The sequence below is a fragment of the Zea mays genome, chromosome 9 (genome assembly GCF_902167145.1).
Source record: "Zea mays cultivar B73 chromosome 9, Zm-B73-REFERENCE-NAM-5.0, whole genome shotgun sequence".
Lineage (NCBI taxonomy): Eukaryota > Viridiplantae > Streptophyta > Magnoliopsida > Poales > Poaceae > Zea > Zea mays.
This window is the reverse complement of record NC_050104.1, coordinates 149,513,605-149,535,698: the sequence shown is the minus strand read 5'-3', so window position 1 is coordinate 149,535,698 and position 22,094 is coordinate 149,513,605. Positions and strand designations below refer to the sequence as shown.

The 22,094-nt window shown below is 41.5% G+C and overlaps 2 protein-coding genes and 1 pseudogene across 4 annotated transcripts; all 3 read left to right on the top strand.

The window, feature by feature from the left end:
* Positions 1-922: 922 nt before the first annotated feature.
* LOC103640384 (uncharacterized) lies at positions 923-2,471 on the top strand. Of its 2 annotated transcripts, XM_008662976.3 has the most exons (4): positions 923-1,218; positions 1,310-1,419; positions 1,510-1,597; positions 1,678-2,471. In XM_008662976.3, exons 1-4 carry the CDS (start codon positions 1,210-1,212, stop codon positions 2,467-2,469), a joined length of 999 nt encoding a protein of 332 aa, XP_008661198.1. In that variant the 5' UTR covers positions 923-1,209; the 3' UTR covers positions 2,470-2,471. The 2 variants fall into 2 exon arrangements, 1 of the variants encoding a protein (XP_008661198.1); XR_004852813.1 differs by having other exon boundaries at positions 1,172-1,402.
* Positions 2,472-2,804: 333 nt separating this feature from the next.
* LOC103639374 (uncharacterized) lies at positions 2,805-8,814 on the top strand (annotated as a pseudogene).
* Positions 8,815-13,224: 4,410 nt separating this feature from the next.
* On the top strand, positions 13,225-16,222 carry LOC100276436 (uncharacterized). Of its 2 annotated transcripts, NM_001150227.2 has the most exons (3): positions 13,237-13,501; positions 14,647-14,959; positions 15,061-16,221. In NM_001150227.2, exons 1-3 carry the CDS (start codon positions 13,421-13,423, stop codon positions 16,011-16,013), a joined length of 1,347 nt encoding a protein of 448 aa, NP_001143699.2. In that variant the 5' UTR covers positions 13,237-13,420; the 3' UTR covers positions 16,014-16,221. The 2 variants fall into 2 exon arrangements, 1 of the variants encoding a protein (NP_001143699.2); NR_158546.1 differs by having other exon boundaries at positions 13,225-14,959; positions 15,061-16,222.
* The last annotated feature ends 5,872 nt before the right edge of the window (positions 16,223-22,094 follow it).

Here is a 22,094-nt window from a genome sequence, read left to right as displayed (position 1 = left end):
TCCAGGAAAGGATTTAGATGTTTTTTTGGAGCCACTCATTGAAGAGTTGCAAGAGCTTTGGAAAGGTGTCTCTACTTTTGATGCGTTGGCAGGAAAAGATTTTGATCTACATGCTGTTGTTATATGGTGCATTCATGATTACCCAGCTTTGAGTACATTGTCAGGTCGAGTCACTAAAGGTTATTATGCTTGTGTGCATTGTGACAAAAAACCATGCTCTAGAAGAATAAAAAATAAGATATGCTATATTGGCCATCGACGTTTCCTTCCAGGGGACCATATATGGAGGACAAAGAAATGGTTTGATGGTAAGGAGGACCATCTTGAAAAACCAGAGGAATTTAGTACAGACGAGTTGATGCAGCAGTTGGAGAGGGTCAAGGATGTTAGGCCGGGACAACACCCTCAAAGTAAAAAGAGAAAGCGAGAAGTAGATGGTCAATGTTGGAAACGAAGATCATCATTGTGGGATTTGCCTTATTGGTCAAATTTGAAGCTACGCCATAACCTTGATGTGATGCACATTGAAAAGAATATTTGTGAGTCCATTATTGGTACATTTCTTGGCATTATTGGGAAGACAAAGGACACTATTAATGCTAGGCTTGACTTGGAAGAAATGAGCATAAGGAAACATTTGCATTTGAAGCGTGATGGAAATTCCTACACTGTTCCTCATGCCCCCTATGTAATGAATAGGAGCCAAAAGTTAGTTTTTTGTGACTTCTTGAGAAGAGTAAAATTTCCTGATGGGTATGCTTATAACTTAGCAAAATCTATTACTAGTGATGGATGTAACCTTCAAGGATTGAAAACTCATGACTGTCATATCCTACTCCAAAGAATTTTACCTGTTGCTATCCGAGGAATTATGCATAGGGATATATACGAAGCAATTGTCGAATTAGGTCAATTCTTTCAACAATTATGTGCTAAGACTCTAAAGTTAGATGTTTTGCATACAATGAAAGCTAAAATCCCAGTCATTTTGTGCAAACTTGAGAAAATATTTCCTCCTGCTTTCTTTGATGTAATGTTACACCTAGTTGTTCATTTGCCTGATGAGGCAATCCTTAGAGGCCCAGTACAATATGGATGGATGTACCCAGTAGAAAGACGATTGTTGACATTGAAACGGTTTGTGAGGAACATGGCAAGACCTAAAGGATCCATTGCAGAAGCATATGTCGCTAATGAGTGTTTGACAGCATGCTCAAGGTACTTTGATGATATTGACACACGACACAATCGTGAAGGAAGGAACAAAGAGCGTGTTGATTTGAGAAAAGGTGATTTTTCTGTGTTCCAGCATGGAGTTGATCTACTTGGAGCACCAAGGCTTACATATCTTGAAGATAATTATGACAGAATGGTTTGGTTTGTGCTAAACAATTGTCCGGAGGTTGAGCAATATTTGAAGTATAACACCCTGATATAATTCTAATTTATCTGTGTGACTTGCTAATTATTAGATTCGATGTTCGAATTAACTATGTTTCATAATTACAGGATATACAAGGAAGAGTTAGCGGATCAAGGAACTCCTTATGTTCAAAAATCCCATGATAAGCAATTTTCTTTCTGGTTTAAGAAGCATGTAAGTTTTATGCCAATATAATATTTATTAACAAATATAATTTGTGTTGATTTTCACCATATTATTATTCTATTGTTTAGATTGCAAAACTACGTTACGTGGATGGAGAAGACATTAGTGATGACCTATTTGCATTGTCATGTGAACCGGACCTTCGGGTTCGAATATTTTCAGCATGTCTTGTCGATGGGGTTCGATATCACACTATCGACCGTGAAATAAATAGAAGAACACAAAATAGTGGAGTCATGTGTGAGGGTTGCCATGGTGACGAAAATATCGAATTTTATGGTCGATTGAAAGAAATAATTGAGTTGCGTTATAACTCAGATATGTCCAAATGTCGCACAGTGGTTCTATTTCGTTGTGACTGGTTTGACACTTATAGCAAGAAGGTTAGAATGAAAGATGATGGATATTTTAGAAGCATCAACCATGGTAGTTGTTGGTACAAGGATGATCCTTTTATTCTATCAACACAAGCAACAAAAGTATTTTACTTGGATGACACTAAACACTGTGAAAGCTGGAGAATTGTTCAAAAGTTTACACATAGGCACTTATGGAATGTCACTGAAAATGAAAACGAGGAAACACCCATGGGCTTGGGACTATCATACCAAGATGAAACATGTGCAGGTTTTCATGTACAAGTGAATGAAGGCAATTTGAATGATGAAGTACTGGATAGTGAAGATTGTCACCACGTCGATACAAGTTTAGTTGACGAGTTTCGTAAACCAAGGCAAGACAATGTGCAAGGAGACGGGACAAGCGATGATGAAGATGAAACTATATGGCAATATGTTAGTGATGATGAAAGTCCAACAATTCTTGTCGAGGAGGATGATGATGATAGCGATGCCGAGTAAAGACTAGAGTAAGGTGTACCATTTTGTTTACATGTTTTAAATTGGCAAAATAATGCAAAAAGGATTGATATAAAAAATTCAATGAAACATACAAAATTTTGTTTACATGTTTTAAATTGGCAAAATAATGCAAAAAAGGGCAAAAACTATATCAAAGCAAGGATTCAAACCTGGCATCTATATTCTCTGGTAACCAAGGCATACCACTACACTACATGACACTTAGTGACGACGTAGCAAAGCGGACAATAGTTATTCGGTACGTTCGTCTGTTTATATGGATCAAAACCTGCATTTAGAACTTAGACGAACACATTCCCCATTCCCCACGACATCCCCAGGTAAATCGGAGCTCTAGGCTACAGCTCCCTCCCCACGCCGGCCACTCTCCTGCTCGCACATCGGCAAATCCGCTCGATCCACTCCCCCATCGATCCGTCTTCTGCTCGATCCACTCCGCCATCGATCACGCTCCTGCTCGCACATCGGCGAGTCTGCTGGATCCACTCCCTCGTCGGCTCAGCTGCTCGATCTGGAGATCACCATGACGCCTGGGCGTAAAACTACAGCAAAATCAACCAAACCAACAGGTAATTTCTTGACATCTTGCATTGGGATGATGAGGGAGAGGTCGTCCTTGTTGGGTGGTCATATACAGGCACCAGCGTCGTCTTCAAATTTCAGACCTAATTGCAGTGGCAAGCAAACTTAGTAACTCATTCTGAATGCTAGGGCCAAGATATTGAACATGAATTTCATCATTAGTGATGCGCTGAACATGTTGTTGTAGAATTGGGTCAAATTCAGCTAGCATTTCAATCAGTCCTAAAATATTCCCATTAGTATCTTGGTTCAATTTGCAAGTCATACCAAGTAGCCATATTTGTAAGATGTTTTGCATCACTTTCATGCTCTTTAAGTCTAATGCCAAGGTGATGCCAATCATTGAAACCCTCATTTGCTAGCTGACCCTTCACTTTTGAAATTATCCAGAGCACCCTTTTGAGATTGAGCTGCTGCTTCTAATTTTTGTTTCTTCTTTCGCTTTTGTGCACCAGAATCATATTTTCTATTCCTAGAATACATGATAATCAATATGATTTGGAGTCATGTTTGATAAATGAATTAATTAGGGCTTGGGCAAGATTAAAAAAACAAAATAGCCGCACTATGCACTTTGTAGATTAAATAAAAGGAACTTTCATCTAGTTGCCTACTTACACGTGGGGTGGGTGAGACTGAGAGCATAGAGCCAATTAAAAAAAATTGAAAGAACGTGCCTGGCGTCAGGCCAGTGGCGTGCTCGGTGCTTGCTAGTTAATTCAGACTCAGTACAAAGCAACTTGGACTTGGCGACTTCACACGGGATGGCAGGGCTCTGCTAAGCGACGGGGCTGCAGGCACACATGACATTCCCTGAACAAATCATATATAGAGGTTTCCATGGGGTCAATGATAATGCTGCATGTACATCTATTGACCATCATATTTAGTACACAAATAATTTTTATTTCATGTGCAGAAGTGCCACTAACAGAATATGAGAAATTGAGAGCTGAGAATTTGATGAGGAATAACCAAAAGTTGCAAAGACTTGGTGTCACTACACTAGCGTCAATACTTAACCATACTTCTGCAAAGAGCAAGGTTGACACTCGTGAAAAATCTGGATCTTTCTATGAGGTCCAGGAAGGTGAAGGTTCTGAAGATGAGGAAGTCAATCAGGTATTATTTTTCGTCGCATGTAGATATTTCTTCAATCTAATTTTCTTGTACATTTCAGCATACAAATTTGCTGATGTGGTTCATATTTTTTCCACAAGTGTGCAACAAACCGGAGAAACAGATTAAAGAGGGTCTTGGCACCTGCGCAACAAGATGAACCTACAAGATTTACTAGGCAGAATACAAGGGATTTGGCTTTAACTTTCAGTCCAGAACTGCAACAAGTCGAAACCTTAGGCCTCTCTACTATCACATCCACCCCTCAACAGGACCAAAACAACTCTAGTGATCAAGGCAAGTGATTATATCTAATTTGTGCAATGCAATCTATTTTCATTTTGTTTTCATACAATGATTAGTTACATACTATCATGTGTCCTATTACTCTGGTAATCAGTAAACATAATAATGAGTGTGGCTCAAAACTGGAGATAACTTTTCCATTTTTAACAAACCATTAAGCATCACACTTTGCAATTTTAGAGAAGCTTCTTAACCAGATACTACCTAATCGAATCCATGCTACAATACTTCCTAGCATCATAATATAGTAATAAAACTGTGGAAGCTAAATATAGTAATCGGAATGCACTAGTTTCAAGTAGGATTAGGAAAGACGATAGTAATCACATATATTATGCACTTCCTATCTGTTGTTCTAACCTAATATAGAGAAGATTAATTCAGAACCTGATTAATGTCCTTCTGGCTAGATTAGCAATATCATCTTTACAATTCCATGATTACAATTCTTCTGGCTTCATTATATACATAACCTGATTGTGTGTTGCAAACAACAACTTATAGATTGTCACTAACCGATTTATATGATTTCATTAGGTGCACTTGAGGCAACCATAGATCCAAATGGAAAAAGGAATAGAAGTATGGGCAGAGAACTGGATAGGATAAGTAGAGGTTTATGCACTAACATCCCCATACACATTGCTGAAGGAAAGATACGGCCAGAAGCACCTATGCAAGCTGCCAAACTTGCATCAGAGGGCGGGATTATACTTAGGCAGCAAATGTCGATCCTCCGGCATTGGAAAGAGTACAAGAAGGATAAGTCAATTGTTACAAACTATATCGGCAAAGTTGCTGTAAGTGAAATTCAATCATTCAATGTTACTCCATTCAAATATCATTCTACTTTTTTGCATTTTTGAAATTCTAACATTTATGCTCTTTACTAGGCCCAATTCACCATGGACACCAACAATAATGCAATCAAAGCCGCATGTGCCGATTTGCTCAAGGGTGGACAACGACAGATGAGGTACCAGCTGAAAAAAAATATTTCAATGGGATACCAGCAAATCAAGTGAGGACCACATCGCCAGTTAAACATATGACAGACGATCAATAGAAAGCATTGGTGGAGATGTGGTCAGACGCAAAGCACAAGGTATGCCAATTAAATTATAATATGTTTAAAATAATTAGATAAGGTATGCTACATTCTCCTTTTGAACATAGTCAGTTAGTGATGCTGGAATTTGTTACATATTTCCTCTGAGCTTCTAATGTTAATTGTGGACACCATACCAATATTGGTTGGTTGCTGAGTGTTCATTTATTCTTTTCAGTCAATAAAAATTTAACAAGCTTGAGTATTGTTGCTAGCTGAATTTGATCTATTAAAGCTTTATGTTCAGAGCCTCAGACACTCAGCCAGTGGCCAGGGAAAGGGACGTGCGCCAGTTATTTATTTATGGTTGAACTACTTACCTTTTGTGCGTCGCAGTACAATTATCTTCAAGATAGCTTGAAGTTTCTTATAGCCACGAACTGAATCTCTAGTAATTTGGTGCTTGATCATATATTTGAAATTACTAAATTTTGAGTAAGGTTCATACTTCAAGAAACAGAAATAGCTATACAGATCATCAATTTTGTTTTGTATAGGTGTTCCTGATAAGCACCATCTCCTTTGTGCCCTCAGTCCACAACAAGCTCTAGACACTTTAGTCCGGTAATTTTTTATTGTTTGAGCTTCATCAAGCACAACTCTGAACCATAGTACCATGGCAAGTGGGCCACCTTCTGAATTGCTAGGTTTGTTTTTCTTCTTTGGCTTGCTCTGCTTTTTCCTTTTGCTGCCGATGGAAATTTCTGGACATATTCCGTCCATTTCACATTTCTTTCGCTCATCATTAGAATTTTCTTTAGGTACTTCGTTTGCCACAGTCATATACGTGGTGACAACAACATCATATGTTGCCAACTCATTAGGATCTATAGTCCTTGAACTTCCATGATAAACCAAGACTGACAATTTATTGTCTTCCATAACCTTCACAAAGAGCTCATTAGCCCACTGCTTAAGAACACTAGCAGGGCAGACGACCACTGTTCCTGCAGCTGGTCTAGTCTTCAACCTCAAGTTTGATGCAGAGTACCTCACTCTGGCCTTCTTCTTAGGTTCAGCTTTATCAGTAGCAGTGTTTGGCTTACTATCACAGAGCTTAAGACTGCTGGCGACATGCAATCGTGCAGAACCATCTAGCTCATTCAAGGGTTCATCTTTCGGTTCTTTCTTGTCCATGCTAATCACAACATCACTGCCATTGTCATAATCACTGTTTGGGACAAACTTTGTACTGTATGAACCAGCAGTCATGAACCTAGACTGCTTAACCATCTCCTTCTGTATAAGGGCAATCGTTGAAATTGTCTTCCCAACACCCTGATCATCTGCCAAAATTCCACCTGGACAATGTGAACAATTCTCTTTCGAAAGCATCCACGCCAATGCTATTTTCTGATGCTTAAGCAGTAAAACTGACATAACACCTTTGGGCAGATATTCCTCCTTCGTTTCCTGAGTGATATGCTTCAGGGCTTCTTCATATACAGCTCTCTCATCAGAACTGAAAAGCTTTTGTTCTACGTCATATTCAACTTTTATATCACAGAAGATGGCATTGGGGGAGGGAAGATCCGATGTGGACGTGGACCTCCATATACAAAGATATCATCTATTGGCACTGTAGATGAAAGCATTCCCCTATAAGCTTAAATATTCTTAAATGTTTAAGAGCTTCCCCTATAAGCAATACAACTGTTTATTATCAAGGTTTTCTTGAAGACGCAACATCTCATCTTGTTGCATTCATGCTATCTTGCATTGAATCTTTTATATTATCCAGATACTTTCTTGTGTCATGTCACTCATGTATCATATGCAGAAAAAGTGTACCAAAAAACAACTAAATCGAGAGAATGTCCGGTTACATCAGCGCACTGGATCTCGATGCTACATTGCACAGGCCCATGTTGTGGTAAGAAATGAAACAATAATGTGTATGATCACTATTCTTGAGACCATGTTCTTGTTTCAAGATAATAGCTCGTTACTGTTTGCAATTATTTTAGAAGAAAGATATATTCAAAGATGTAGAGCCCACCTCAATTGATCTATTCAAGAACTTCCATTGTGGCAAAAAAATGGATTTACCGAGTCTGTACAGAAAGCAATTGTAAGTGATTTTTTACTTTTATTCCTTCTCTACATAAAGTATACATCAATAATACCATGTAAGAAACATCTACTATTGTCATTTTGCTAGGATGATATGGAAGGCATTATGAGTGAACCAGTACAAGATGGACAGGAATCAAAGTCAGCAACAGAAGCTGTTTCTCAGGTTGTCAAATCAACTACTTTTCTTCGTGTTGCAGGTGTTTGTTCAGCCTCCAAGAGTACCTCTAGAGGTGCAATATCATCACAGGTACAAGTGTTTCACATACCAGTCATGTTCCCTTCTTTCTTTGGATCATTTGTACATGCAACATGTACTTTTTCTAAAGGGTTTGACATAGAGAACATCTTGTTTGACTGCGAGAATTAGTGGCTGCGGCTGCTGCCACAACTTATTATGTTGTAGTAAGTACTGTAAATGGACAACGATAAGGGTATTAGGTGACGAATAAATGGTTCTAGGTTGCTGCTATGTACTCTCATACGTTACTATAGCATTACTGTACAATTGTACACACAACAAGAGCAGCTGAAAGTAGCTAGAATTAATGCTGACAGTATCTAGAAAATTTAAAACTATTTTGATAGCCCCTTTTTTTGCACAACTAGCAGATCATATTCCATTCTTGACTAGCAGCACAACTAGCTGAAAGTAGCTACAATTAATTATGTTCTTGTTCTTATTTCTCTATATGTGCATGTCTAGATATGAAGTAATAAGTTATGTTTATTTATAGGTCCACGATCTTCAGGTTGAGCTTGAGAATGAGAAGCAAGAAAAAGGAGAACTTCGACAAGAGTTGGATAATTTGAAGATGGAATCAGAAACTTCAAGGGTAAAACATTCTGAGGAAATAGAGGGTTTAAAGAAGACATCACAAGAAATGCATGGTCTCCTTCGCCAACTATTGAGCTTCAACCAGGGTTAACACAATCCAGGGTCATAAAGTTACTAAGCCACCAACAGTGAACTATTGTAGGATATATGTTTCTGTTCTGAAATTTGGTTTTTAGTTGAACTATGTCTAGTTTTATCAATAGTTGGTTGCTAGTTGTTTACATGTACAACTAAGTAGGTCCAAGTTTGTTGATTTTTGTTACTGTAGCTCCAAGTTGTGTTGAACATTGTTGCTTCTTATAAGACATATTGTGACCTATGAATTAGAAATTGTGTTTCCTATCATTTTGGTCTTTTGATATGTAAATTTTGTGAAATAAGACATGCGAACATCTGTACATTTGAATGTGATTGTTCAAAAAATAGGCTACAGATTTTGCTAATATAAAATTGTATTAATAGAAAATTACAAATTAGATTTAATGAGGCCACAATTTTGGCGTAGCACTAGGATGAGCCATTTTATAAATTATGACAACGAAGTTCGTCATTGAAAAGCGACATGTCATATTGATAAACGTCATAAGCATTTGCCACATCAGCTCCACATCACTAGTACGCATGATTTTATGACAAAATTTGGTCCACATGGCAAGCCTCTAGCTGATTATTAGTGACGTTCTTGTTTGGCGTAATGACAATATGCAAATGTCATAAAATCTATGACGAAGTAGAATTGTCACAATTTTAATGACAGAAAAACTTCAAATCGTCATAGAACATGTTTAGCCACGTCACATACACGACGAACCAAAAAACGTCACACAAGCGTCATAGATTTCAATATATTACATATATTCACTTATCAATGACACAAGGTGAATGTCATAGAAGGTAAGGTGTGTTGTAGTGGAAAGAGACCCGGTCTTTGTGACCACCTCATCGGGGAGTAGGTTTGCAAGAACCGAACCTCGGTAAAACAAATCCTTGTGTCACACTCTTTATTTGCTCGCGATTTGTTTTACACCCTCTCTCTCGGACTCGTTCTTATTTCTAACGCTAACCCGACTTGTAGTTGTGATTAAGTTTGTAAATTTCAGATTCGCCCTATTCACCCCCCTCTAGGCGACTTTCATCTACGCAAAGCAATCATTCATTCAACACACTTGGGGAATGAAAAAAGAACAGTACACCAAACATATGCAACAGAGTGAACAGATGTTCAATAAAAAGGTAAAGACACACATGTGCATTAAAGGTTTTGGGGTAGATTAATATGCCTAGTGGTCTATGGTTCTCCAACTAAGTCTATCTCAGTAAATTACTTACTTAAATGAACTTATTCCAGGGATGGAATTATACATTAAATGAGGTTAGGTCTACAAATTTAGGCATATGAATATTCACTAGGGTTTTATCTTTTATTTTACCTTTAATAAATATTTTGTAACCCTTAATTAACTTAGAGACTAACCACAAAATTGAGACATAGAAACAGTGGATGCACATAATTTAAGCAGATAGATAATAACATTATGAACATTTTGTAATTTGAACCACCCAATTTGTAGTTTGTATGCAAAAGTTATGAAATTTACAAGTTTTGGAATTCAAAACCCTAAATTAAACCTATCTAAGTGATTAAAATGAAGTCCAGGGGTCTCTATGCAATAAACCAGTGACTCAGGCGCAAGAAAATTGGAATGCGGGCTGATTCTCAGAAACCGGAGGGGTTTTTTAACAAAAGACCAAGCGAAGGGGTATGAGGCGCTCTCAGCCATCTGATCATAGATCAACGACCGAGATCAAATCTGCGGGTGAGCGCGTGCATGCGGGCGCGAGCGAGCGCTGACAGGTGGGCCAGGGCGGTCATCGTCTTGGGGTGAGGGCAGGTTGACTAGTTGGGCCCAGCGCCAGGGCGCATACGATATGACTCACGAGTGGGTAGGTTATGTAGTTTTTAGAAAAATAGACAAATGGTGAGAGTTTGCATTTGAGAGTTGCACTAGGAGTTTCAAATATGAATTGAGTTGTGAATACTCCCCTTATGTGTAGTAACACATGCATATCTTAAGAACCAATATTTGCACAATAAAGGGAATTTAAGTACTAAAAAGCTTAAAAGCTTGAACTTGTCAAGTTTGAGCCCGAGTTAAGCTTTTTCACTCGTTTTGTGGGCGGTTATCTTAACTAAGTGAGACAAGTCCTAGATGCAATACATAAATTTAAATATGCAATCCAAACTTGACACCACCATTTTAGGATTATGTGAAATTTCTGAGATCAAGAATGCTGAGCTCATTCCTCAACATACAAAAGCGGGTTTTGTCTAAAGGTTTCATGAAATTGTCCGCTAGTTGATCATCCGTCCTCACTCTTTCTAGCACAATATATCCTTTAGCAACATGGTCTCTAAGGAAATGCTGACGGATGTCAATGTGCTTGGTGTGCGAGTGTTGTACATGATTATAAGCAATTTTAATAACACTCTCATTATCACACAACAAAGGTACCTTTTCTAAAACTACACCATAGTCTAGAAGGGTTTGTTTCATATAAAGAATTTGTGTGCAACAAGCACCCGCGACAATGTATTCCGCGGTTGACAAGGCAACACAGTTTTGCTTTTTTTGAAGTCCATGAAACTAATGATCTCCCAAGCAAATGGCACCCTCCGGATGTACTTTTCCTATCAATTTTACAATCGGCGTAATTCGAATCGGAATAACCAAACTAATTCAAAAGTAACTCCTTTGGGATACCAAATGCCAATGCTTGGGGTGTGTGATAGAGGACGAGACTCGTCTTCTGTGAGGTACGATAACTTTATTGAGTGGAGATCTCGACGTTGATGGTCCAAGGCTCCGAGCAAATGACTCCTCGCAATCACTACACCACTGCTTCGTTGGTTATCAAAATAGAATCTAAATGCTGAATTGTTTTCGACGATTCCCATTGACTCTGGATAAATTTTAAGGTGGGACCAGTTGGGTTGGTTAGATAACCTCTTTACCATAAAATCCACAATATGATAGTGTTTCTTTCATTTCACTTTTACTTGTTGTGTGAATTACACGTGAAATCACTCTAATTATCCAAGTTCACTTTATCATTTTCATGTGGAGACTTGAGGTTATATTCTTATAGAATGTTTATTAGTTTTGGTAACTTATTTGCATTTTGATGATTTTATACAAAATAAATTAATAACACGCACACATGCTACAAATTCATGATTTTTTTTAAAAACGTGACATATGTACACATATAATACTTAAAAATGTTTGGATTCAAGGAGTGGATACATGATTACAATCATGATATGTGTGGAATGATGTCTTACACGATATCCGATAAAAAATTCGTTACCGATAATATTCGTGTCCGACTAGTTTCGTATTCGACACACACCTATTTGTATTTGTATCCGAGAACATCCGTATTCGTATTTGTATCTGAAGCTATCCGTATTCGAATTCGAGTCCGAATAAAAATATGAAAACAAATATGATTTCAGTGATATCCGTCCGCATTCGATCCGATTACATCCCTACTCTTTATAACGACAATGGCAAAGGTGTTCTGAATATAAAGTGACTATTAGGACTTGAAGACTGCGATTTAAGAACTTCTTCGGGAGTGAAGGAAAAAAAAAAAATCAAACCCTCAAATACGTTAAAGCTATCTTGAGCCGTTCTTGTATCTTATCTTTTTAAACTACACTCTAAAAAATATTATCTACAATACAAAATAATATTTTACACAACTACGTATACAATCTGTTAGACACAAAAATAGAACAACTGATTTAGAGTTAGTTTGAAAACTTCATTTTGCTAAGAGATTTTTATTTTCTTAGAGCTAGTTTGGAACCCCATTTTCCAAGTATTTTTTATTTTTTCAAAAGACATTAATTCATTTTTTCTTATAAAAAATAGAAATTAGAAAAATGGAATTCTCAAACTAGCCTTTAAGTGCCGATTTGGATGAGGATAAATTACCTTGCTATTCAGAGAAATCCTCCCCTATGGATTCTCTATGGATCTATTTCTATTATCACTAAATCAGTACTAAGAGTTAATTTGTTAACCGGGGAGAATGAGGGTGTTTATTTCTCCCCCAATTTTCTCTAATTCCTATGTGATCTCTAGTCATCAAATAAGCCCTAAAATCTTTCCCTTACAAAATAAAGTCTCAGACTAGTCCTTACACGATAAATTCCAAGTTTTCCATAGCACTACTACGCTGTGTCGCCTAGAAATAGCGATGTGGTACATTCCGCACCGCACATCGTCACGACGGACGCGCCTTACCCGGCTTGCGCTGGCAACGCGACCCACGTGCCGGTCCGTGATTGCGGGTTGCCGACGCTTCTAGGTCGGTTCCGGGTCGTGGGCCCTCATACACGTTGCGTGCGCCCCGGGAACACTCAAGTACTCAACCCCGGCTCCGAAGTCCGACTGCAAGCGGGGCCCACACGCTCTTAACCTAGCTGCACCCGCGACGCGTAGTTGCAGCGCATCGCCATCCACAGCACCCGCATATAGGTCTGTTGCACTGACATGGCGTCCCACCACGGGCCTGTGCCCAACTGTCAGCGAATCCGTTCCGGAAACAACGCGTAACCGAGACTGACGCGCTAGTTGCCCGCACGACTCGGCCTCCTCGCCCCCGGCTTTAAATAGTGGCGTACCCCCATCCCATAGAAGAGACTCTTTCATTTCCTTCTACCGCAGCCTCAGAATTCCCCCCTCCCCCGTAGCGAAACCCTAGCCGCCACGCCAAAACCAAATCCCGCCGAGCCCGAAAAATTCCGGCGGGTTCCTTGCCGCGAATCGATTGATTTCGAGCGATTCGATTCCTTGTGATCTCTCGGCGGGGTAGAGCGCGGTCGACCGTCGGCCATGTCGAGGTGCTTCCCCTACCCGCCACCGGGGTACGTGCGGAACCCAGTGGCCGTGGCCGAGCCGGAGTCGACCGCTAAGGTTTGTTGAACCTTCGGATTTACACACGCACGTGCCAGATCGTTTGTTCAATATGTAGGTTTTGCGCGGATCTGTGGTTTGCGCGTGCGTGATGTGGGTATTGCCCGTGCCTAAGCTAACCGAGCTGAGGAAGTGTATGGATCTTGTGTAGCTGAACGAGGTCCTCCAAATCGATTGAAAAATTTAAGTTGTATGGCCGGTAGGCCAAGATTGGGTTAGTCCGGTTTTCGAAAACTGGTAGCATGGTTATCGGGGACATTGAAAGAATGATAGAACATCAAATTCGATTCAAAACTGTGCTAGATTTGCATATTTAGTCGCCCTAAAATTACGTGGACGTGGGTGATCCGAATTGGTTGTTGTATGATGGTTGGAATATGAGCCATCTAGTGCTTCCGTGACTGGCCAATTTTTTTTGTTTCTCAAAGTTTTCTTTGAAAAACTGTTTGTCGAGCGTCAATTCGTATTTACCTGAATTTACTAATTCTTAATACAGTATGTCGTTATTTTGGGCTAAGCTTGTGTAAGAAGGGTCGTTTGACATTTTGTACTGTATTAATGCTGTTTTGTGTTTCTTTGTTCGGAGCAGCATTCAATGCTCCTTTTGTTGTTTGAGAGAATCTGATATTTGCCATCGTACCGAAAGTCCGAAACCAACTATTCAAATTGGGATTTCATTTCTTTTTTTTTCTACTGTTTTTAGAGTTCTCTTTTTCGCTGCTGTGCTCTTGTGGGTCAGTACGTGCATTTCTCTCTTTTTTTCTTTTTTTTTTCTGATGTTACTCTTCTGTTGACCAAAGGAGTTCAGAATTATTTTGGCCCTGTATATCAATTTGCAACCAACACCATTTATTGAGCCCATTTTTAGTTTTCTTGTTCTGTAGAGTTATGCATTGTTTCAGGTCTTAACTGTTGTCAGGGAAGTAACGTGTTCAACATGATTGTAAACGAATACAATTCTGTTGCTAACTGTGTAATGATGAGAAGGATAATTGAATAGTCTTTGTGAAGTATTACTGTCTGAACTGTACGCAAATGCTACATTCATTCTGTGTTCATGTAAATATCATTATACATAAAAATGCTGCATTGCATTCCCGTCGTCCGTTCTAAATCAGAACTGACGATTGCTCTGGTGGCTGAAGCTCCTGAAAGAAAAGGAAAAGGCCGAAAAGAAGAAAGAGAAAAGGAGTGACAGGAAAGATCCCAAGCAGTGTGAGACGTCCAAACACTCAAAGCACAGCCATAAGAAGAGAAAGCTTGAAGATGTCATCAAAGCTGAGCAGGGTCCCAAAAGAGTACCCAAAGAATCAGTTGAGCAGTTGGAGAAGAGTGGACTCTCAGAAGAGCATGGAGCTCCTTCTTTTGTACATACGATACGGGACTCTCCTGAGAGCTCACAGGACAGCGGCAAGAGACGAAAGGTTGTCCTGTCCAGTCCTAGCCAACCTAAGAATGGTGAGACTATTCTCTTGTTTTTGCTATTCTGATTGATTTATTATTATAGAAGAAATCAATCACTTGTTCAGGATTTTATTCATCCCAACTTGATTTTACAGGAAACATTCTTCGCTTCAAGATTAAAAGTAGTCAAGATCCCCAATCAGCTGTTCTGGAGAAACCAAGGGTTCTTGAGCAACCATTGGTCCAACAAATGGGATCAGGTTCATCCCTGTCTGGCAAGCAAAATTCAAGCCATCATAAGATGAATGTGAGATCTACCTCTGGTCAGCGGAGGGTCAATGGTGACTCCCAAGCAGTACAAAAATGTTTGATTACAGAATCCCCGGCAAAGACCATGCATAGACTTGTCCCCCAGCCTGCAGCTAAGGACACACATCCTGTTGATCCCCAGTCAGCTGTTAAGGTGCCAGTTGGAAGATCGGGCCTACCTCTGAAGTTTTCGGGAAGTGTGGACCCTTCGCCTGCTAGAGTTATGAGAAGATTTGATCCTCCACCTGTTAAGATGATGTCACAGAGAGTTCACCATCCAGCTTCCATGGTGTCGCAGAAAGTTGATCCTCCGTTACCGAAGGTATTACATAAGGAAACCGGATCTGTTGTTCGCCTACCAGAAGCTGCCCGGCCTACTGTTCTTCAAAAACCCAAGGACTTGCCTTCTATCAAGCAGCAGGAGATCAGGACCTCTTCCTCAAAAGAAGAGCCCTGCTTCTCTGGTAGGAATGCAGAAGCTGTTCAAGTGCAGGATACTAAGCTCTCCCGGTCAGATATGAAGAAAATCCGCAAAGCTGAGAAAAAAGATAAGAAGTTCAGAGATCTGTTTGTTACCTGGAATCCGGTATTGATAGAGAATGAAGGTTCAGATCTTGGTGATGAAGACTGGCTGTTCAGCAGTAAAAGGAACTCCGATGCTATCATGGTTCAAAGCAGAGCTACTGATAGTTCAGTGCCGATCCATCCAATGGTGCAGCAGAAGCCTTCTTTACAACCCAGGGCAACATTTTTGCCGGACCTTAATATGTACCAGCTGCCATATGTCGTACCATTTTAAACATCTGGCGAGGTAGATGAGAATTAGATGAGATGTTGGGAGAGAGCTGTGTGGATGTGGGAGATAATGGGTTCCCTGCCGCAGTTTTCCAGCTTTGTTCCATAGTGTTTCTTTGAGGCCAATAGAGTTCTGGCAGAACTTATAATGTAATATTGATTAATTATTTCGCTCATGTATGTAAGCAGTTGAACTGCAAAATCTTGTTTCTAGGATGTTACTGTTTTATGACACGCAGTATTTGTTATATTGACCTTTTGCCTCGTTTATTTCAGTTGCATTAATTTCGAGATAATGCGAAGAGGTATTTTGTTCTTATGATTCATGTAATATGCTACTAATACATTTAGTCTCTATAACTAAGACCATGTTTGGTTTCTTTAGTCTAGAGACTAAATTTAGTAAGAATATACTTAATGACTCATAAGAAGACTAAAATAGTCTTTAACATTCTCTTGCTATTAGTATAATTGAACTAAATTGAACTAAATGAGGTGCAAACGTGGAATTAATATGATTTAGTTTCTTTTAGCCACATCTTGAGGGACTAGGGACTAAAGCAGTTTAGTCCCTGTTTTAGTCCTACCGTTTGACAATTTAAGAACTAAATGAGACTAAAATGGAGGGACTAATCTTTAGTCCCTCAAACCAAACATGGCTTAAATAGGGTAGGGACTAAATTTTAGTCGTCTAGCTAAACTTTAATCTTTGACTAAAGGAACCGGATAGGATCTAAGGAATTGAGCCATAGAATTAGCTCGGCTAATTTGTGAGTTCGAGCCCGCTCGTTTAACTCGCGCCAAAAAAATATATACACAATAATATAATCAATTGCTAATTAATCTAGACCAATTTAACACTAGAAAGTAATAATAGACAGTCACAATTTCACGGACCACATTAATTTAACATTAAATTAATATAACTCCTCATTTATTAATTTATTTAACACAAGTGTAGGATTTATTTTGATGACAAATGCTAGCTTGCTAACTGGTTCGAGCCAGCGAGCTGGCGCTGGCTCGAGCTTGACTCGTTAATAAATTGAGCTGAGAAGCTAGCTTAGTTCGCGACGAAATCAAAATAAGACGAGTCGAGCCGAGTTAAAATGACCACCAGCCAAATAAGCTAGCAAGCTATAAGTATTTTGTTCAGCCCTAAGTTCAGCAGTATTACTGGGTTAGTATATGAACAACCTTACAACCAATAACCATGAACAACTGCATACAGGGGCGGACCCAGCGGGTGGTCCATATGGTCCACGGCACACCCTAAGATCACATAAGTGTAGTTAGCATAGTGGTGTATATGCTATATTTTAAACTTGGTGGTCAAGGTTTGAGTCTTGTTGATCCTTATTTTTTGTTTTTTTATTTTTTTTCTTGACACACCCTAAACATAGCAGCCAACTTTTTTTTTTGCAAATTGGCCCTTTTCGGGTTTTTTTTTGCATAATTATGCCTCTGGCAGTTTCTTTTCAAAAAATGGACCCTTAGCTCGGCACCGTCATCATTGGCGCCGAGCTTGTGTGTGCCGGCACCAATATTATTGACGTCTGTACGTGGAATCCTGGCTGGCCGTGATGTGTCAGGGGTCGGCACCATAGATCTTGGCGCCGACCCCCCTGGCGTCAGCAATACACGTGTCAGGGGGTCGGCGCCATAGATCTTGGCGCCGACCCCCTATATTCAACGCGGACCAAAGTCTAAACCTAATTTTTGACCCGCCGCCACGCCCTGTTCGCCAGCCACGCCCGCGCGCCCGCCGACACCGCACCGCCCGGCCGCGCCACCCTCTCCCGTTCGCCCATTCGCCCGCGCCGCCCTCGCCCCGTTCGCCCGCGCTGCCCCGCCGCGCTCCTCCTCCGGCCGGCGCCCCACAAACGCCGCCGCCCCGCCCCGGCCGCACCCCTCCCACGACCGCCGCCCCACAAGCCCCGCCGCCCCGTCCCGGCTGCGCCCCTCCCACGGCCGGCGTCCCGTCCCGACCAACCCGCCCCCACGGCCGCGCCCCGTCCCGGCCAACCCCGCCAAGCCCCGCCCCCTCCCGGCGCCCGCGGCCCGCCACCGGCCGGCGACACGCCGCCCCGCCCCGACGCCCGCTCCTCGCCCGCGTCGTCGTCGTCCAACCCCGACCGTCTAGGTAAATTTTATATTATTTTTGTTATTGTGTAAGCATTTTGTGTTAAATATGTTAGATTGTTTTGCTATAATTTGTTGTTTTTTGAATGTGATGAATGTTAGTTATTGTGATAAATGCTAATTTGATTGAATATTATGAATGTGAGTCAAATTTGATAAATGCTAATTTGATTGGATATTTGATCTAGAGAGGGAAGTAAGCAACAGAAATGACGAGGAAGAAAGAGATAACAACAATGGTGGTGCTTCACAGGTGCAAGTATGCCCAGATCCATATTGTTGCTGCCCTTGTCACAACAAGAATGTTGGTCCTCCGACGTCTCCACCGCACCCACAGCAGACAACAACAATGAGAGGATACTATGGAGAAGGGTCCACACAATTTGGAATGTGGTAGCACTACTAGAAAACTCTTCTGTATCAATTGCTTTCAGCGTGTTGATTATCTTTATCAATTGCTTGAAGTCGCCTTCAACAATTTCTTTAAATGTAGTTTTCATCAATTGCGTATTTATGTCGTTTTCATCAATTTTAAGGTAATTCATTACCAAATACCATTGTTCAACAATACATAATACCGAATAATAAGTTTATTATTACATAACTTCAAATAAAACACCTAGACTACTAAGTGCAACGGGGCCATTTGCCCTTGCGAAATGCATCAGGGTTCTCCTCCATTGCTTCCTTTGCACGACGTGCACGCTCAAGCTTCTTCTCCTTCTCTTCCCTGCATTCAGCAACACGCCTCATTTCCTGCTCGTCTTCACGTTGTTGCTCAGCAGCAAGCTCCTCTCGTCTTTTCTCCATTTTCTCTTTGTCCTCTGCATCCCACTTTTTAAGATTCTCCAACCACTTCTTGTCTTTCCCTGATATTTCTGTGTCAATCCACTGCTCAAAATCACATAGTGGTGGAGGAGTCTACAAAACATGCAATTATTAGTAGGCAAAAAAGCATTCACCACTCCGAGTCTTCAAATTGTTAACATATTACAAGACTATTCTCACCATTAAATTCATCCGACGTTGAACAATAGTTGGCTCAAATGCAAAGTTAGCACACATCCAATACCTCTGTCGATAGGTGTCATGATCCTCAGACTTATCAACCTTACAAGGATCACCACAAAAACACATAGGCACTGGAACACCACTTGGCAAAGGCAGCGGGTCGAAGGCAGTTCCGGTCAAAGGACCCTTCCTAAATTTCCATAAGCTCTATAACAATCACAAATATAATAGACTCACAAAATAAGAGGCGGATCCAACACTTACCTTTGTTTAGCAGATTTACCACGCCTAGACATCCTATAAATCAGGCTGATATCTCTAGTTTCGAAGAATAGGAATGAGCACACAAACCAGTCAGACGTAGGGTTCTATTTATAGGCACGTACCTCGGCGCCATAGATCTTGGCGCCGAGGTAGGCGTCAATGACCGGCGGCACATACCTGAGAGCACCTAGAGGGGGGGGGGGGTGAATAGGTGATCCTGTAAAACTTAAAACTTAAGCCACAAAACTTGATTAGGTGTTAGCACGATAATCACCAAGTGGCTAGAGAGAAGTCTTAGAAATACACAATAACCACAAGAGAGCAACCACAGAGATGACACAGTGGTTTATCCCGTGGTTCGGCCAAGACCAATGCTTGCCTACTCCACGTTGTGGCGTCCCAACGGACGAGAGTTGCACTCAACTCCTCTCAAGTGATCCAATGATCAACTTGAATACCACGGTGTTTTGCTTTTCTTTTCTTATCCCGTTCGCGAGGAATCTCCACAACTTGGAGCCTCTCGCCCTTACACTTTTGATGTTCACAAAGAATCACGGAGTAAGGGAGGGATGAGCAACTCACACAAGACTCAAAAATCAGAGCAACAACACGCACACAAGTCGCAACAAGAGCTCGCAACACAACCCAATGAGTTCACAACTCCACAAGAGCTCTATATGCTATCACAAAGAAACAAATGCGCGGAATCGATGTCTTGGTGCTTAGGAATGTTGTAAGTATGCTTGGTGTTCTCCTCCATGCGCCTAGGGGTCCCTTTTATAGCCCCAAGGCAGCTAGGAGCCGTTGAGAGCAATCTAGGAAGGCTGATCTTGCCTTCTGTCGACTGGCGCACCGGACAGTCCGGTGCACACCGGACACTGTCCGGTGCCCGATTTCTTTCCTTAAATGGCACAGCCGACCGTTGGCAGCCAGAGAGCCGTTGGCGCACCGGACATGTCCGGTGCCCCCTTCTAGCCGTTGGCTCGGCCACGTGTCCTGCGCAGATCGCGCGGCCGACCGTTGGCTCACCGGACAGTCCGGTGCACACCGGACAGTCCGGTGAATTATAGTCGTACGTCGCCGGTGAATTCCCGAGAGCGGCCAGTTTGCTCGAGCCAGCCTGGCGCACCGGACACTGTCCGGTGCACCACCGGACAGTCCGGTGCACCACCGGACAGTCCGGTGCTCCCAGACTAAGCAGACTTTGGCTGAACAAAGCCATCTCATTTCCAATTCGATTTTTCCTATTTCCAGCACTTAGACACAACACATTAGTCCGTAAAATAATGTACTAAGTATAGAAACATACCTTTTGACATGATTTGCACTTTGTCCACCACATTGCATAGATCAACACAAAAGCACTTGTGTTAGCACTCAATCACCAAAATACTTAGAAATGGTCCAAGGGCACATTTCCCTTTCAATACCTCGGCGCCAAGATCTATGGCGCCAAGGTATGTGCCACGTAGATTCCAAGTCATCCCTCCATCTGACGTATGCACGCCAATAATATTGGCGCCGGCACACACAAGCTCGGCGCCAATGATGACGGCGCCGAGCTAAGGGTCCATTTTTTGAAAAGAAACTGCCAAGGGCATAATTGTGCAAAAAATACCCGAAAAGGGCCAATTTGCAAAAAAGTTGGACATAGCAGCTGGGTCCGCCACTGACTGCATATAAAATAACCTTCTACTCTGACAATTTTTTACTGGATGCATTACCTAGATGCTAATATTTAAAATGAAAACATGAAAAGATAATGATAATACCTCTAAAAACGTTCATAAAAATAGAAAATTTTAAATGGACCATAAGTCACATAATTTACAACTAGCAAGCGGGGCTTGGGCCACAATTCTCACCTCAGCCTGGAACATTCTTTTCTTATAATAAAGAGCAGGGAGCAAAGCTGAATCCAGGTGCAGCCATGTCACCTGTTTAATATGAGCCGCAGGATCGTTGTCGGACGGCCAGAAATACGTATTCTCACGCGCCCCCTCTAAGTGATGGGATAGTTCCAGAAAACTTTTGTGTCATCTTTGCTGCTCCACCCCTTAGTCCGCCGCTACTCCCACTCCCCGATGGTGTCATCCCTTCTCCACACCGCCTCCATGTGGACAATCTGATCGAGCGAACCGACGCCATCCTCCTCCTCGCCGTGTCCTTCTCACCCATCTTCTCTATCATTTGCCTAGTCTCCGGCGCACGCATATCAGCTGTTGTGGAGCTTTTCGCCCCCTCCGCTGACGAATCTTTCGGTTCGCCGCTCCGCACCACTCCGCCGCCGCTCCCACTCCCACTCTCCGAGGGCGTCATCCCTTCTCCACGCCACCTCCATGGGGTTGCCTCCATGGAACCCGATGCTGAACGAGTATGGATGTGCAGGTCACCGCACCGCTGCTGGCAGGAGGCGTTTCTGTACGACGCCGGTAGTGACGCAACGGCCGATACAGATGGCGGCCATGCAGACGAGAAGCACAACAACGATGAGTGTGGGTGTGACGACAAGCATCTACTGCTGTCTCCGATCCTACAAGTAAAGCTGTTGTCGTGACTCTATGAAGAAGCGTTGTTGAAATCAAACACTGATGATGATATAATTTCTCACCATTGTTTTTGTTAGGAGTAGGCTTTGGACATCGTTGTCTTTTTTTTTGCATTGATT

Excerpts from the sequence above, each read along its gene's own strand:
- LOC103640384 (XM_008662976.3), top strand. Across the intron at positions 1,420-1,509 it reads GAGGTTGAGCAATATTTGAA|GATATACAAGGAAGAGTTAG; the intron begins GTATAACACCCT and ends TCATAATTACAG. Across the intron at positions 1,598-1,677 it reads CTTTCTGGTTTAAGAAGCAT|ATTGCAAAACTACGTTACGT; the intron begins GTAAGTTTTATG and ends TCTATTGTTTAG.
- LOC100276436 (NM_001150227.2), top strand. The coding sequence starts at position 13,421 with ATGTCGAGGTGCTTCCCCTACCCGCCACCGGGGTACGTGCGGAACCCA. Across the intron at positions 13,502-14,646 it reads AGCCGGAGTCGACCGCTAAG|CTCCTGAAAGAAAAGGAAAA; the intron begins GTTTGTTGAACC and ends TGGTGGCTGAAG. Across the intron at positions 14,960-15,060 it reads TCCTAGCCAACCTAAGAATG|GAAACATTCTTCGCTTCAAG; the intron begins GTGAGACTATTC and ends TTGATTTTACAG.